The sequence below is a fragment of the Mastomys coucha genome, unplaced genomic scaffold, assembly GCF_008632895.1.
Source record: "Mastomys coucha isolate ucsf_1 unplaced genomic scaffold, UCSF_Mcou_1 pScaffold14, whole genome shotgun sequence".
Taxonomy (NCBI): Eukaryota; Metazoa; Chordata; class Mammalia; order Rodentia; family Muridae; genus Mastomys; species Mastomys coucha.
The window spans coordinates 68,205,834-68,220,665 of NW_022196896.1; the positions used below are offsets into that span (position 1 = coordinate 68,205,834).

General features: G+C 41.2%; 1 protein-coding gene across 2 annotated transcripts in view; it reads left to right on the forward strand.

Annotated features, from left to right (window-relative positions):
• Positions 1-11,981, forward strand: part of Il1r1 (interleukin 1 receptor type 1) — an 81,320-nt gene extending 69,339 nt beyond the window's left edge. For both annotated transcript variants that reach the window (XM_031367326.1, XM_031367325.1), the window contains 4 exons: positions 637-788; positions 6,024-6,167; positions 8,098-8,265; positions 8,749-11,981. In XM_031367326.1, the coding sequence (XP_031223186.1) occupies positions 637-788; positions 6,024-6,167; positions 8,098-8,265; positions 8,749-9,167 (883 nt within the window). In that variant the 3' untranslated portion in view covers positions 9,168-11,981. The remainder of the gene's footprint in view (positions 1-636; positions 789-6,023; positions 6,168-8,097; positions 8,266-8,748) is intronic.
• Positions 11,982-14,832: the final 2,851 nt, after the last annotated feature.

The following is a 14,832-nucleotide window of genomic DNA, read 5'->3' on the forward strand; positions in this document are numbered from 1 at the left end:
AAAAAAAAGAAAAGAAAAGAAAGAAAGAAAGAAAAGAAAAAAAGTATTGCTGCACAAATTCCACACCAACTAAAAGCCCCTTTCTCATATTCCATTTTGTGCTGTGGCAGCACTGCACTGAGGTGCTTTTCATGTGTATTAAGTAGAATCTGGAAAGGCACATGGAGGGAATCAAGAATCAGATGCTTGGCCTTAGTCTCCATGGGATGGATGAAGATCTCCCGAGTTGACTCCTTGTTCCTTCATATGCAACACCCTTTGTCATCTGTCCCTGTGGGGTGTGTGTGTGTGAGAGAGAGAGAGAGAAAGAGAGAAAGAGAGAGAGAGAGAGAGAGAGAGAGAGAGAGAGAGAGAGAGAGAGAGAAGGGGGAAGGCAGGAGGGGTATTGTTTTTTATTCCTTGCAAGCTGCTAATTCATGTTGATTTCTTTGCTACTGTGTGTTCCTGACCGTGAGGTTATACAATTTCAGATTTGTCTTGACAACAGTTATACACATGACTTGGGAAGGTGATTATTTGAGCTGTGATGTATGATATAAATAAAGTAGTTAACTGGGCCTGAAAGTCTTATTCTGTGTTGAAGCATCTTACCAACTCTGTTTTATTAACCCCCTCCCCACCCCTTCTCTTGAGCAGTATGGAACATCCTTCAGCCCAAAGAAAGTACACCCTCATTACAGTACTTAACATTTCAGAAGTCAGAAGCCAATTTTATCACTCTCCGTTTATCTGTGTTGTTAAGAACACAAATATTTTAGAGTCAGCGTATGTGTTATTAATAAACCCAGGTGAGTACAAACACTTAACTTAAAAGCTGCATGTATGCTTTCCTTTGCCTGGAACGCCCCTCACCCCTTCTTCAGCTATGACTTCCCATCTATTTGGCTTCTTGTCCTGAATTCTCTGATCTTTCCATCCCACTGGCTGGAACTAGTGGCTGAACCTCTCTGCCTGCCTCTTGTCTGGGTACCACTTTGGAGGCATCCTGTATCCCAGGTACAGGAACCCTTCTTAGTTTCTTTGACAAGAATACCATCCATTTCTCTTCCTTGTTGTTGTTATTGTTGTTCTCCTCCTCCTCCACCACCTCCTCTTCTTCCTCCTCTTCTGCTTCTTCTTCTCCTCTTTTTCTTCTGCTTCCCCTTCTCCTCCTCCTCCTCCTCTTCTCCCTGGCCAATAGCTACCTATATTTGCTTTATTGCAAGCATCTCAGGACTATGTTTAAGCACATGACCAAATAAGATGGCTATACACTGAAAGCATAAATACTCTGCTTATAACAAGGATGTCTGAGACCACTGGTTTTTGAGAGTTGGTATAGTCCAAAAACCTGAGAATGATTGTGAAATATTGTTAAATACTAAACAATACTAAAGCTGACTAAGAAAGACAGGGCAGAGGAGAGTTAGAGTCTTTTGGACAGGAATAGCATGAGGGCAAGATGTAGCTACTAGTGTCTCCCAGCTTATGGAGAATCCGCCAGGATTTGCCGCCAGAGAAATTAGATTTAATATGGCTTACAAGATTAGGATTCTAGTTGTTGCATCCAGAGATTGAGTTACCGTTGTTGGGCCGGAGAGATGGCTCAGCCATTAAAGGCTGGGCTCACAACCAAAAATATAAGAGTTACCATTGTTTCTGAACTAAGTTTGTGTGGTGTTTTTTTTTCTTGAGGCTACTGGGCTGGGTTCCAGAAAGAAAGGTATGGCAGCAGAACATGGGTTTGCCAGATGTGCACCATAAAGGCCATGGGGGATTTGAAGCATGGGGCAGCGTGGTAAGACCCACCAGTAGGAGCTTAGCAAGCTGGGTGGAGAGATTTTGGAGCTCTGAATCAGAGAGTCTCCATGAGATAAAAGCAGGCCGACCATTGCCTGCCAGTGAATAGCCAGCCAGCCCACTAGGGCAGAGAGTAGCTGGGTATAGAACAGGAACTTGCCAATCCTTTTTATTATTTACCGCAATAGGTGACAAACCAATGTGTTGGGCACAAATCCACTAGAAATTTATGATTAGTAGCCTGAGAGTTAAAGTTTCATTTTCTAAGTGAGAGAGAAAGGTAGCACTAGATGAGTCAGGTGACTCAAGTGTGAGAACTGAAACCAAGAAGACCCTGAGGTCCCCTGCTGTGGGGAATTGCAGGCTGCTCTGAGTCAGGAGAAGAATGAAGTTGCCTGTTTCTTAGGGCAGAGATGAATTGAACTGTGAATTTAAAATTGGGATTATTTGCTTTTAGGTTAGATTTATATACAGATTCTGTCCAAATCACATGGGGAATTTTGCCAGAGGTTCTGAACTAGGATAGGGAAAATTAGTCACTGACTCCAGAGTAGAGAATGCAGTGATAATCATCGCCTGCTTTGATCAGGTATTAATTATTAATATTTGTGGCTCTAGGTATCAACAGATAGATATTATACAGGTATTAATAATGTCTGTGAATCCAGGCAGAGAGCCGAACACATAGGTGATATAACAAGATGGCTGCTCTAGGCAGAGAGCCGACCAGTAAGATCATATAAAGATATGTTGCTTTAATACATCTTACAGGATACTCAAATTCTGTCTAACATGGGTTTCATGAGAATCCTGGGTTTAAATCCTGCTTTGACTATAATCCTGCCTGCTTATAAGCAGGTACAGATAGAAGTGTGAATCAGTTGTTTTAAACATGGTATAAAGATATGTTGCTCTAATGTGCCTCATAGGATACTCAAATTCTATCTAATGTGGACTCCATGGGAATTCTGGGTTACTATCCTGCATGGCAAAATAGAAAAGGCCTAAAAATAAGCACATACAGTATTTTAGTTTACTTCATTTGTTTTGGATTATTTTAACTTTCAAAATGGATATAATTTTGAGTTTTGTAGTCATATTATTCTCTGGGAGAGGTCACTATAAAGGTTTTTCTGGTTACTGGCTCAAGGATATGCTGATTTGGGAGAAAGGTTTTGTCTTTGCATTTTTAGAAAAGGTGATTAGTGTCGATACACCTTCCAGAGTAATTTGGATCAGATTTGATAAAAGGAGAGCCCCTGAAGAACTAGATTCCAGAGAATCAAACAAAAAAGTTATCTTGATGATACTAAAATTTTGTTTTGAGATTTGTATATTAAAGAATATATAGCCTTGGTGAGTCTCCTTGTCAGACATGCTAAACTGACCTGCTTGAACTCCTGATGTCTTGAACTTTCAGCCAGGTCCAGTCAGGACACAGACATCAGAGACTAGTACAATCATTGGTGTGGCCTTCTTAAGGCCAACCAACTCACCCATTTTTCCTACCCTTTCCCCACCTTCAAAAATATCTTGACTCCCATATTCAGCTTGAAGAAGTTATGAAGAGTCTTTGTCCCAGTTCCCTGGGCTTGGTGGTTGGAGGTGGTTATTCTAAGATTGCCTTTCTAGGGAATTTAGAAATGGTCATGTAGGGTAGAAGAAAAGATCATTCAATAGAAATATATAGTATATAAGCTTTTACTTAAAGGGCATGAAAATTTTCTCTGAAATGAGCCAAGAATGTAGGCTGGCTAGTTCCAGAAACCGGTTGTCTTACCATCTAGGTGGTTCCAGGGAGCGGTCAATCACAAAGTGAATGACAATGACAATGATAAAGCCACATTCTTGAGAATAAGGAGTATGCAGGATGTTTCCTCATGACCCTAACTCCTGACTAAATCATGGATTAGGTCCCTCTGAAATTTTCCACTGTTTTTATGTTTCCTTGGTTACCCCCTTTCTCCCCCTCGTTTGTGTTTTTTTTTCCTTTCAATACCCCACACTTCTTGTGCTCTGGGTCGAGCTCCTCTGCCCCTGTGAGAGTTAAGAGCTCCTCTCCAGTATACTGGCTTCCCTCCCCCCTGAATAAACCTCATGCTGTTTGCATCAAGATCAGTCTCTTGTGAGTCTTTGGGTGGCAGTGTTCTCCAGGGACTTGAGAGAGGGTCTCCCCTCTCGGGGGTCTTTCAGTCATAATTGAAACAGGGAAGAAATAGCTAAAATTGATTGTATAGCCATAATCTCATTTGGTAGAAATCTTTATAATTGTTACTAAGTTGAAGTCATAATTTCTTATTTTGATACAAAATCAAGGTTTTTCATTGGTATAAATTTCTTCTATTGATACAAAAATTTTAAAAGTATAGGGCTTAGATCCAGTCCTTCAATAACTGTTATTATAAACTGATCTGAGGTGATTACGCTTATGGGCTAAGAGCCAGATAACAAATTCATGGCTCTGAGTTTATTATTAGTGTGTTTTCAAGATATTTAATTAGAAATAGCTGAGAGTAGTCAATAGACACCAGTCCAGATTACTTTACATAGATAGTTGGCTTTCAAAAACGTCAAAAACCCACAGAATGTGACATTTAATGTTATTTATTCACTTGTTGTTGAGACAAATCTGTTCCTAACAGCTTCCCATTCATGGATTCAAAGAAGGAATTGAGTACCAATGGAGTTGCTCCAGTTGTGGTGAGACAGCCACTAGGCAAGAATTGCCTCATTTCATCTACAGATATAATACTGTCCAGAAAAGGACACAATTTACAGGTTAGGGCAGCTTAGTTCTGCTGAGACAGAATAGGATAGTCCTTAATTTCCTGTTTCTTTGGGTCTGTCAGATGGTCCTGGGCCAGAAGGCTGAAGACAGATGCATGCTCCAATTTACTGATTTACTGGGGCTTTATTGGTAGGCAGCTGTCTCTACAGTTTGTCTCAGTTCTGGAAGCTGTGTTAGGCTTCCTATATTTTCAGTTAATGTTGGTCATTCTCGGATTTCTGATGGGGTTGAAAGACCTACTTATAGTCTCATAGCCAACCCAGACTGTTTACTTTCAGAGAACAGATTTGAGAGAATGGTTTTCAGATGGCATACAATCTAGAGCCAAGACATAAGTCAAGGTAGAATCCTAAGTCTTTTAATTTAGGATAGATGACAACGTTCTATCTTAATGACATAAATGATGGACTGGGTGTTCGGTCTATCTTATACTTTATAAATTGCAAAATGGTAGTGGTTGTGGTCTATTTATATTTGAAAGAAAGGTTTTGTTTTTAATTAGAACAGAAAGGGAGATGTGTTGTGGATGGGCTTAGTAGTGTTTGTATTTTGATGCTAATTCCGCTCTCCAGGGAGGGGCTGTGGACAAGGAGTGAGTCACTACCCAGGTGACTTCTTGTGAACCAATCCTTTAATAAATAAAGGAGCCAATCACTGGGCAAGTAGGCTGGACTTCCGGGTTGTACAGAGGAGGAGAGGAGGAGGAGAGAGTTAGAGTCTTTTGGACAGGGATAGTGTGAGGGCAAGATGTAGCTACTAGTGTCTCCTGGCTTAGGAAGATTTAGATTTAATAGGGCTTACAAGATTAAGATTCTAGTTGTGCCCAGAGATCGAGTTACCATTGTTTCTGAAAAAAAAAAAGAAAAGAAAAGAAAAACAAGGCATGTGTACAAATGTGAAGTACTGTTTAAGTACTTTGTAGTTGACTAAAAATGTATAAGAATGTAAACAAAAATGAATTAAATAAAACAGAGAAGTAAAATCATTAAGTGTTTAGGTTCTCCCTGGATGCTACCCACGTCTTGGCAGCAAAAAGATATTTTCCTTGCTTTTCCTCTTCTGGATTCTTTTCCCCCCTCCTGCCTCTTGACTTCCTTCTCTGGCCACCATTTTTTGTTTCTTCCTGACATGCTCTCCATGCTGCTCAGAGAATCCTGCAGGCTTTTGACTTCTGTTGCATAGCTGTGAACTCTGTCTGTGTGGTTCCCAGTGGGTTTTCTCTTCCTGTGCATGACGCTTTAGGTAGAAATTTAAACTAAGGAACCTTAATTTTCAATAGAATTTCATTGCCTCGCTCATTAGTGGTCACTAGTCCCAATGATACTGAACCAACAGACGAGGGTCTGACAAAGTGGTTCCTGAATACACTTTGTCTTCGGTAAATGCCTTCAAATTGCCATGCTAAGAGTTTTCATTCTTCTTGGTTCTAATGATTTTCTCTTCTTTTCTGTTGTAGTCCCTGATTTCAAGAATTACCTCATCGGGGGCTTTATCACCCTCACAGCTACAATTATATGCTGTGTTTGCATCTATAAAGTCTTCAAGGTTGATATAGTGCTTTGGTACAGGGATTCCTTCTCTGGTTTTCTTCCCTCAAAAGGTATAGTTTTATATTCCACGAAAATGTTTTCTCTGGGTAGTCGAAGATGATGAATAGCATTTGTGCTCGTCAGCATTAATGCTCTTAATGATGACATTGGCTTATATAAGAGGAACATTTATTCTTGTTTAGCTTCATAAATGATAAGCCTTGATACCACTCATGTCTAAGTGACCACCCTAGCTTCCATATTGGCACTGGGTGTTTAGAGCACCTGTCTGAAAGTTAGTTTACCCAGAATACATTATTGGGGCATACTTTATGTTGCATGTGCCCTATGGACTTCATGACCCACATTCAAATGAAATAAAGAGATTTTTGTACCCAAGGAAAGTCCCTTTTTATCTATAATATCTCAGCATAATATGAAGCTAGTATAGGAAGAATAAGTAGAATGTAGGGCTTGAAGTATTTAGACACTAGGGTAAGAAAAGGTGATAAGGGTCTAGTCATATTGCGGGAACATAGGGGGCTATGTGAGGGCAATTTGTAGTAAAACATGAGGATTTAAAAAGCTATTTTGGGAGAGGAATGAAAAGAAAAAGTAGGAATGACCCCAGAAAAGAGTGATCCCGGAATTTTATATACATAGATGAAAACATCACAATGGAATGTGCAACCATTTTAGAGTTGATGCATTTTAGTGAAAACAGAGACTGACATTAAAAAAAAAAAATCTCAACATGCAATTTTTGTTTCTGGGAAGTAAAAATAAACTCACAAGCATAACAAACAATATTCTAGGGAAATAGGGAAAGTTAAATGAGCAAGTTCAAGGAGAAATAGGAACAATTTGCACATTGCTAATGTTAGAAAAGATGCTATGGCTGCCTGTGAAGATCTAGCTATGGAGAGTTAGGGGCTCATGAAGCCCCAGCCCATCTGAGAATGGCTGCTGGCTGCTGGGGACAGTCAGTCTTCATTGGTGTTATATCCCTTGGTAGGCTGCCTGTGTTCTAGAAGATGGCTCTGTGCTGATTCGGGTACAAAGGGCACTAGCTGGACTCAGAGGGACACAAGTGAAGGACATGAAGTTAGGAGTGAGGACGCTCAGAGGAGGGCTCTGGGAGGAGTTAGAGTGAAGCAGGGACAGGTAGATATGATCAGAATATATTCCATACATGTATGAAGTTTACAAGGAATGAATAAAGTATATTTTTGAAATAGAAGATTGTTCATGTTTTAAAAATGAATGCTAGTGTATACAAGATTCTAATTATTTAGGTTATATTTTATACATTCAAAATAATGAAATGGTAGGTTTTTGTTAATAGTCAAAAGTTACAGTCTGAGTATAGCCTCTGTGGCTAATTGTCTTAGTTAGGATTTCTATTGCTCTGATAAAAACACCATGACCAAAACAACTTGATGAGGAAAGGGTGTATTTCACCTTACAGCTTACAGTCTATCTCTGACAAAATCAGAGCAGGAACCTGGAGGTAGGAACTGAAGCAGAAAGCACACAGAGGGGTGGGGGGAAGGTGTGCTACTTACTGGCTTCTCCCCCTCAGTTTGCTCAACTCACTTTCTAAAGCCACTGGGACCACCTGCCTAGGGATGGCTCCTCCCACAGTGGGCTGGGCCCTCCCACATCAATCATTGGTCAAGAAATGTCCTATTGCTAGTCTGGTGGGAGGTTTTTCAGCCGAGGTTCCATCTTCTCAAATGACTAGCTGCGTCAAGATGACAATCAAAACTAATAGGGAGACTACTTAAATATATAAGGAAAACTTAAATGCACACTTAAAAAATGCGTGAGAAGTCGTGTTGGTCTCTAAGGAGGATGGAAACAAAGCTACAATCTCTCTTGTGTTTAAATCAGCTTTAGACTTTTGGTATTGCTGTTTCAGTCAGAAATGAATGTTTGTAATGTGGATTTATCAAATCCATTTCCCGTCATGGCTTTAAATGTATTTCATTTCCCTTTTAGCTTCAGATGGAAAGACCTATGATGCCTATGTTCTTTATCCCAAGACCTTCGGAGAGGGATCCTTCTCAAACTTAGATACTTTTGTTTTTAAACTGTTGCCTGAGGTCTTGGAGGGACAGTTTGGATACAAGCTGTTCATTTATGGAAGGGACGACTATGTTGGAGAAGGTATGTGAATGTTTCTTGTGAAGTTAGTTGCTGGTTCTGGCTCTGATTCTAGAAGGTTGGCACCATTGTACATATTTGAAGACCGAAGAATTTCTTCAACAGTGTCTGGTATTAATTTTCCCATAGTTTGCTGGGCCAATGTTTAATTGGGTTTTAGTATTCTGGGAAATTAATGACTAGTTAGATCTAATCATCTGCAAGTGCTTTAATAGACTAGGAGTATTATAGATCAGTCAACTTAGCAAGAAGTTTAAAATTTTTTTGACTGAGCGTTTTCCAGGTTCCAAGAGCAAAGTCCGTCTTCTGTGGGTTAGAGTTTGAGCTGGTCTGTAAATGTTAATTGTCTTTGAATCTCAAGTAAGGCAAGGGAGAAGCCATAGGAGACAGAAAAAGAGTCTGGAAAGAACTTCTTTGAGTGTTGAGTTCAGGAAAGAATGTATGGATGACCGCTTGCTTGACTTCATTGCTCTCTGTGTCTTGCAGATATCATCGAGGTTACTAATGAAAATGTAAAGAAATGCAGAAGGCTGATTATCATTTTAATGAGAGATATGGGAGGCTTCAGCTGGCTGGGCCAATCATCTGAAGAGCAAATAGCGATATACAGTGCTCTCATCCGGGAAGGAATTAAAATTGTCCTGCTTGAGTTGGAGAAAATCCAAGACTATGAGAAAATGCCAGAATCTATTCAGTTCATTAAGCAGAAACATGGAGTCATTTGCTGGTCAGGAGACTTTAAAGAAAGACCACAGTCTGCAAAGACCAGGTTCTGGAAAAACTTGAGATACCAGATGCCAGCCCAACGTCGATCACTGTTGTCTCAACACCACTTACGTACCCTGGATCCTGTGCTGGGCACTAAGGAGAAACTGCCGGCAGAGACACACTTACCACTAGGCTAGCATGGCAAAAGTTGGCAGGCCAAGAACTTTGGAATGCCTCCTGTCACAAGATGCTGCAGCTGGGCTGTGCCTCCCAGTAAAACAGTCATGAAACAAACCCATGCAGTCCCTTGTCCCAGATCACCTGGAATTGGATTGTGAAGAGAACTGGACTTGGTGGCCAAGGCCACTCAGAGCAGAGAGCTTGGGAAGCCCCGGAGCAAAGGTTGCTCAGGGAGGCTGCTCTGGATGCTTGATTACCAGTCCAGGCAGTGAACTCAATGTAGGATGCTTCAGGAAATGGCCACGTATGTGTGTGGTTGAATTAGAGTCTGTGGAATCTCACAGTGGGATTGTGGTTGTCTGAGGACACTTTGGGGGTCACTCCCCTAAGCATAAGTGCGGGTGAGGTTTACTGATACCCTACAGTGGAATGCATTTCTTCCTGGTATTTTCCAGATGTCTCGGCTGCCAAACTTGGTTTTCAAAGATGGCATTTTATGGTGTAGACCTTGAAAACCGCCATTTCAGTGAAGAAGGATTCTATGGGTTTCCCTTTCCTGCAGTCACCTTAACTTTCTGCAGAAGAGTGGATTTTAAATTAACTGAAGAAGGAAGCCAGACACCCACAGGTTTCTTCTATTCAATCCTCCACCCTGGAATGGCTGTTGCACCATCTTCCTTCTGCGTTTTCCTAGGCTCATTGCTTCCCTGGAAATAAATGCAATGCTTCCTCCCTCCAATTGTTACAGGCAGTCTGAGGATTCACCTTCACGTGGAGAGACTCCACTCTTACCCCACGCCCCCCCCCCCCCCCCCCCCCGCCGCCTGTGGGGGCTGCATCCCCCACCCTGGGGCTGCAACACTTCTGGGGCTCTTCTGAGCTGAAGCTGAAGTCTATGCTCCTCCCCTTCTTCTCTGGTCCCAGTATCCCTCTTCACCCTCCTGCTGTGTGATTGCAGAGCAACCTCTGGAACCTCCATACTTGCCTATGCCTCCTCCTTTGCTGTGACATCCATTCCCGTGCCTATAATTCGCTCTTGCATCTTCTCTACCTGACAAGGAGTTCGCTAAAGTTGAAAGTTTATTTCAATGCTAAAATCCCAACTGCCCAATCTGTACTTACTCTAAGACTCGGCCAGCCCTCTTGTCTGTCATTCCAACCCTGCTGCTTCTCTGTAAAAGGTTGTTTCTTCACTAGCAGAAATCAGTCCGCAGGGAGGGGTAGTGGGTGTGTCTCTGTCTGCTCACTGCTTTCTGCAATGGGAACAGATAGACAGATTTGCCAAGGCCTTTATTTTAAGGTGTTTTTGGATAATCGTATTTAAGTTTGCAATTATTCTAATTTTATATAGAGAGAAACTGACTTATTTAACAAAAGGACTCTCATAACTCCAATGGACCCAGGCCTTGAATTTTCTGGTTTCTGTCCCTGTGCTCTGATTTTTTGATTTTAGGTCTAGCCCTGTGCACTAACCTCAGTACTCAGTACTTACTCAGTACTCAGTACTTACTCAGTACTCATGGGAGGACACCCAACCAGGGTGTTCTTTGAGAAGCAACTGAGTGGAGGTAGGTTTTGACAGGAGAATCCCAGTCCTTTACAGTGTTGGGATTTATAACACCTACGTTCAGATTTTTCAGTATGGTGTTTCTGTTTTCCCCCTAAAGGTCAACATTTCTTCTCCTAACTAAAAGTGAAAGAAGAAAAAACAATGTGTTTTGTGGTACAGAAGTTTTTTTTTTGCTTGTTTATTTTTAACTTGATCACTGTCTTCAGAATAATCCTCACGGTTCTGGAAGACTGAAAAACCAAGTTCACATGCCAAGAACAAACCTGGTTTTAAGGGTTGTATGTATGGGGATACCCTTCTGTCTTTCAGACTTTCAACATCTGCTATGGGTGAGCACAAATGTTATTTAAAAGCATCTTCTCACGTACATAGAAGTAAACAAAAACCACACAATTTGGGATGTTGACTCTTCAGTTTTGACCTTATTTCTCCTGGATCCAACCTGACAGTAGATCATTGGATTGCTGGGGTAGAGAAAGAAAGACTGTCCAGACAATGGCCAGAAGTCCGATGGAGTGAGGTCATTCCTCACCCATAAGGCTTTAAAGGTTTAATTTTGCTGATAATTTTTTTTTTATCTGTCATCCAAAAAAAAATGTAGTGGCATGCATGTATATTACCTGTGAATGAGAGTTATAAGAAACTTAGCCAGGAAGTATGAAGGGAGGAGCAAGAACAGAGAACCACAGATCTTGTGACACCGGAGACTGAGGGGGAACAGAGCCAGTGCCAAGAAAGCCCCTCAGCAAAAAAATAGAGTCATTGCTGGTTCCCAGGGGTAGTCAGAGGATGAAACACCACATATGGGCAATGGGAACTTCCCGTGACTTCTCCCGGTCTGCCCCAGAAGTATGTGGTGTCAGCTGAGGATCATGCATTCCCCAATACTTAGATTTCACTGTGCTTTCTGATAGTGTTTTTAAAAGGCCAAGTATTGCAAAAGTTTGCACATGCAACCATGTATTAATTGCCAGTGTTTAAAACTGGTTTAGCAGAATTTATATTTTTCTCTCTCCTGCCTTTTGAATTTTACTCATGATAAAGTATTGAGCCATTTTAATGACTTTTTAAAATAATTTATATTTATACTGGTCAATAATGAAGGGTGTTTTTTTACTATTGAAGAACTTGATTTTATAATTCTGCAGCAGATACCAAATATTATGTATCACAAACCACAAAATTTATGTACAGTGCATATTATGGATCAATAAACTGAACTTGTTTTCCAATAAATTGTTTAAGCCTCCTTTGAATACCACTGAAAATTGGTTTCTCTGTCCTTTCCTCATTTTACACAGGTTCTAAGGCTTGATATGAATGACAAGGCCTTTTGCAGGGTGTCCTCAGTGTAGGGGACCTGAAGTCTGTGCCAGATTGACACATGCTAAAGTCATGGGCAAGGAGGGAGCCTCAACTGAGGAAATGCATCCATAGTTCTGGGCTGTAGGCAAGCCTGTAGAGCATTTTCTTAATTAGCGATTGATGCGTGAGGCTCAGCCCATAGTGAATGGTGTTTACTTCTGGGCTGCTGGTCCTGAGTTCTATAGGAAGGGAAGCTGAGCAAGCCATGGGAGAGCAACCTACTAAGCAGTACCTCTCCGTGGCCTCTGCATCAGCTCCTGCCCTGTTTCTGTCTGGAGTTCTTCAGTGATGAACTATGTAGGTATAAAGCCAGATAAACCTTTCTTCTGAAGTTGCTTTGGTCATGGTGTTTATCACAACAATGATGGCTCCAACTAAGATAAGGTATAAGGTTGATGGTCAAACAAAGTTCTGTGAACCCTGACTTCCCTTACTTAGACTCATCTGTTCCTTTGTTTATGGAGTAGATTAAGAGCTAGGCTGTTGCTCTGTGGTAGACCAGTTGCCTATTGGAGGCCCTGGGCTTGATCCCCAACACAGCACTAAACTGATGATAAGCAAATGTAAATCTTATATTCTGTTACTATTACCATTATTGTTACATTATTGCCCCCGTTAGCCTTGAAGGGTAAATATCCATATCTCTTAGACAAATAAACAAGGTGTCTGAAATAAATGTCCTATAATGCTTGATTTCAGCGTTCTTCCTTTCATTGAATAAACCACTGAATAAAAAGTTAAAGTTTGCAGTCTGGTGTCTGGAAAAGTTACTTTTACTAAATTTCCTACCCAAAGAATCTAGTGTTCCATCGTGCTTTTGTTCTTTGATCAATTAATGTTTATTTTAGCAATGTGTTAGGTCAGATCTAGTACTATTAAAAAATCATATATAACATCTCTCTATCAAATACTGTTCCCTGGGTATTTTGAACTAGCTTCTCTTAGAGAAAGAGAGAGGTCTCTGGAATTATTTCTTCATTAAGAGTGCCACCTGCTTTCAAAGATGCAAATTTATGAATTCCAGACCAGTCATGATTCTGAATGAGGGCAGAGAAGCTGGCTGCTTTGAAGCCCAGCTCTGCTCTTTGTGGTGAGACTGCATATATGTCCAGTGATAAGACTTCATATATGTTCAGGTCACATATGGAGCATCTCCATCCAGTACCTGGGACTGAACTTCCAAATAGATCTTCTTAGTTTTAGCAGCTAGTGAACAATACATTGAAAAGTGTTTTTACATTCACTAAAATAAAATGAGAAATTAATCATTACAGCAGCAAGGATACATGGGAGAGGGAGGTGGGTGTTTGCATGTGTGAGCACACGCCCAAGAAAGTTTTGGAGAAGGAAAATTTTACAGGAAATGGATGATACCATGTAAAATAAGCACCAGTCTTCCAAATAAAGGCATGTTCCTCTTGCCACAGATCGCTCGGGGTCTGCTGAGGGAGACTTGACTAGTTCAGGCAGCTAACTCCTGTGTATTAATTTATCTTAAATCTGAAGATGAAACTCCAACACCGCCTCTCTGAGCTGGGGAGCTGCTGAACCAGTTGGGCCCGTCTTGCTAGACTGTGGACTGGTAGGATCCTGTTGACACCTGCTAGGATCGCAGCCTGCTGGAAGCCATATCCATTCAACCCTTTAAAGGACCTTTTACCTAGAATGGGTTGCTGGTGTCATTTGGGTGCTGTTTCCTGGTCTCGAGAGAATCTGGGGCTGAGTGTCTATCTGTCTTGTCACTCTGTCTGTTTTGAGAAGGACTTCTTGGACTTCTCTGATGCAGGTCTGCCTGCTTCCCACTTCTGGTTTTGACAGGTGCTTATTTCCGTCTGGCTTCTGATTATTTTCCCCTTCTCTGTCATCTTTACTTGTCCTGCTTTGCCTGAGTCAGATGCAGCACCTTGTTTACCTCGAGGGCTGTGGACAGCCAGTGGCAGTCCCTCCTGAACACTTAGTCATTAACAGAGCTTCTGTTCTGCTTCAATGCTCCTCAAGTCCTATGTGTTTCCTGCACGATTCGATCCATGGGGCTAATATCTAGACTCTAAATGAACTGGAAAAACCAACTGCCAAGGAAACAAGATGTCCAATCGGCAAATGGATGAGTGATTGAACAGTCAGATTTCAAGGAAGGAAGCACAAAGGGATGATGAGTATCTTTTTAAAGTGTACAACATGTCTAGTCAACAGGGAAATACGAATTAAAACTACTCTGAGATGTAGTCTCTTATGGCCATCATAATGGCTATCATTAACAAACCTGACATCAGATGTAAGGAAGATGCTAAGAGAAACCTTATTCTACATGGGTGACAGTACAACTTAATACAGTCATTATGGAAATCAGTTTGGAGGTTCCTGAAACTTGAAAAATAGAAAATTAGGACCCTGGGGCATTGGGCCCGAGAACCCGATAGCCTTCCACAGAGATATTCGCACCTTAGTATATTAACTGTTGCTCTGTTTGCTATAGCAAGGAACTGGAACCAACCTAGCTGACCATCCAGATGGGTGAATAATAAAAATGTGCTTTATATTTACAAAAGGAAATCCTACTAGGCCCTAAAGATGAATGGATTTAAACGTGAAACATTAGGTAAAGTCACCCAATCTCAGAAAGAAGGAAACCATGTTCTCCCTCATATAGAGATCCTAGCTGGTGTGTTTTATGAAGCCAATGATATGTTTTATAAATCCATGATATCATGCTGTGAGAGGGGGTGCCCATGCTGGGGCAATCCCCC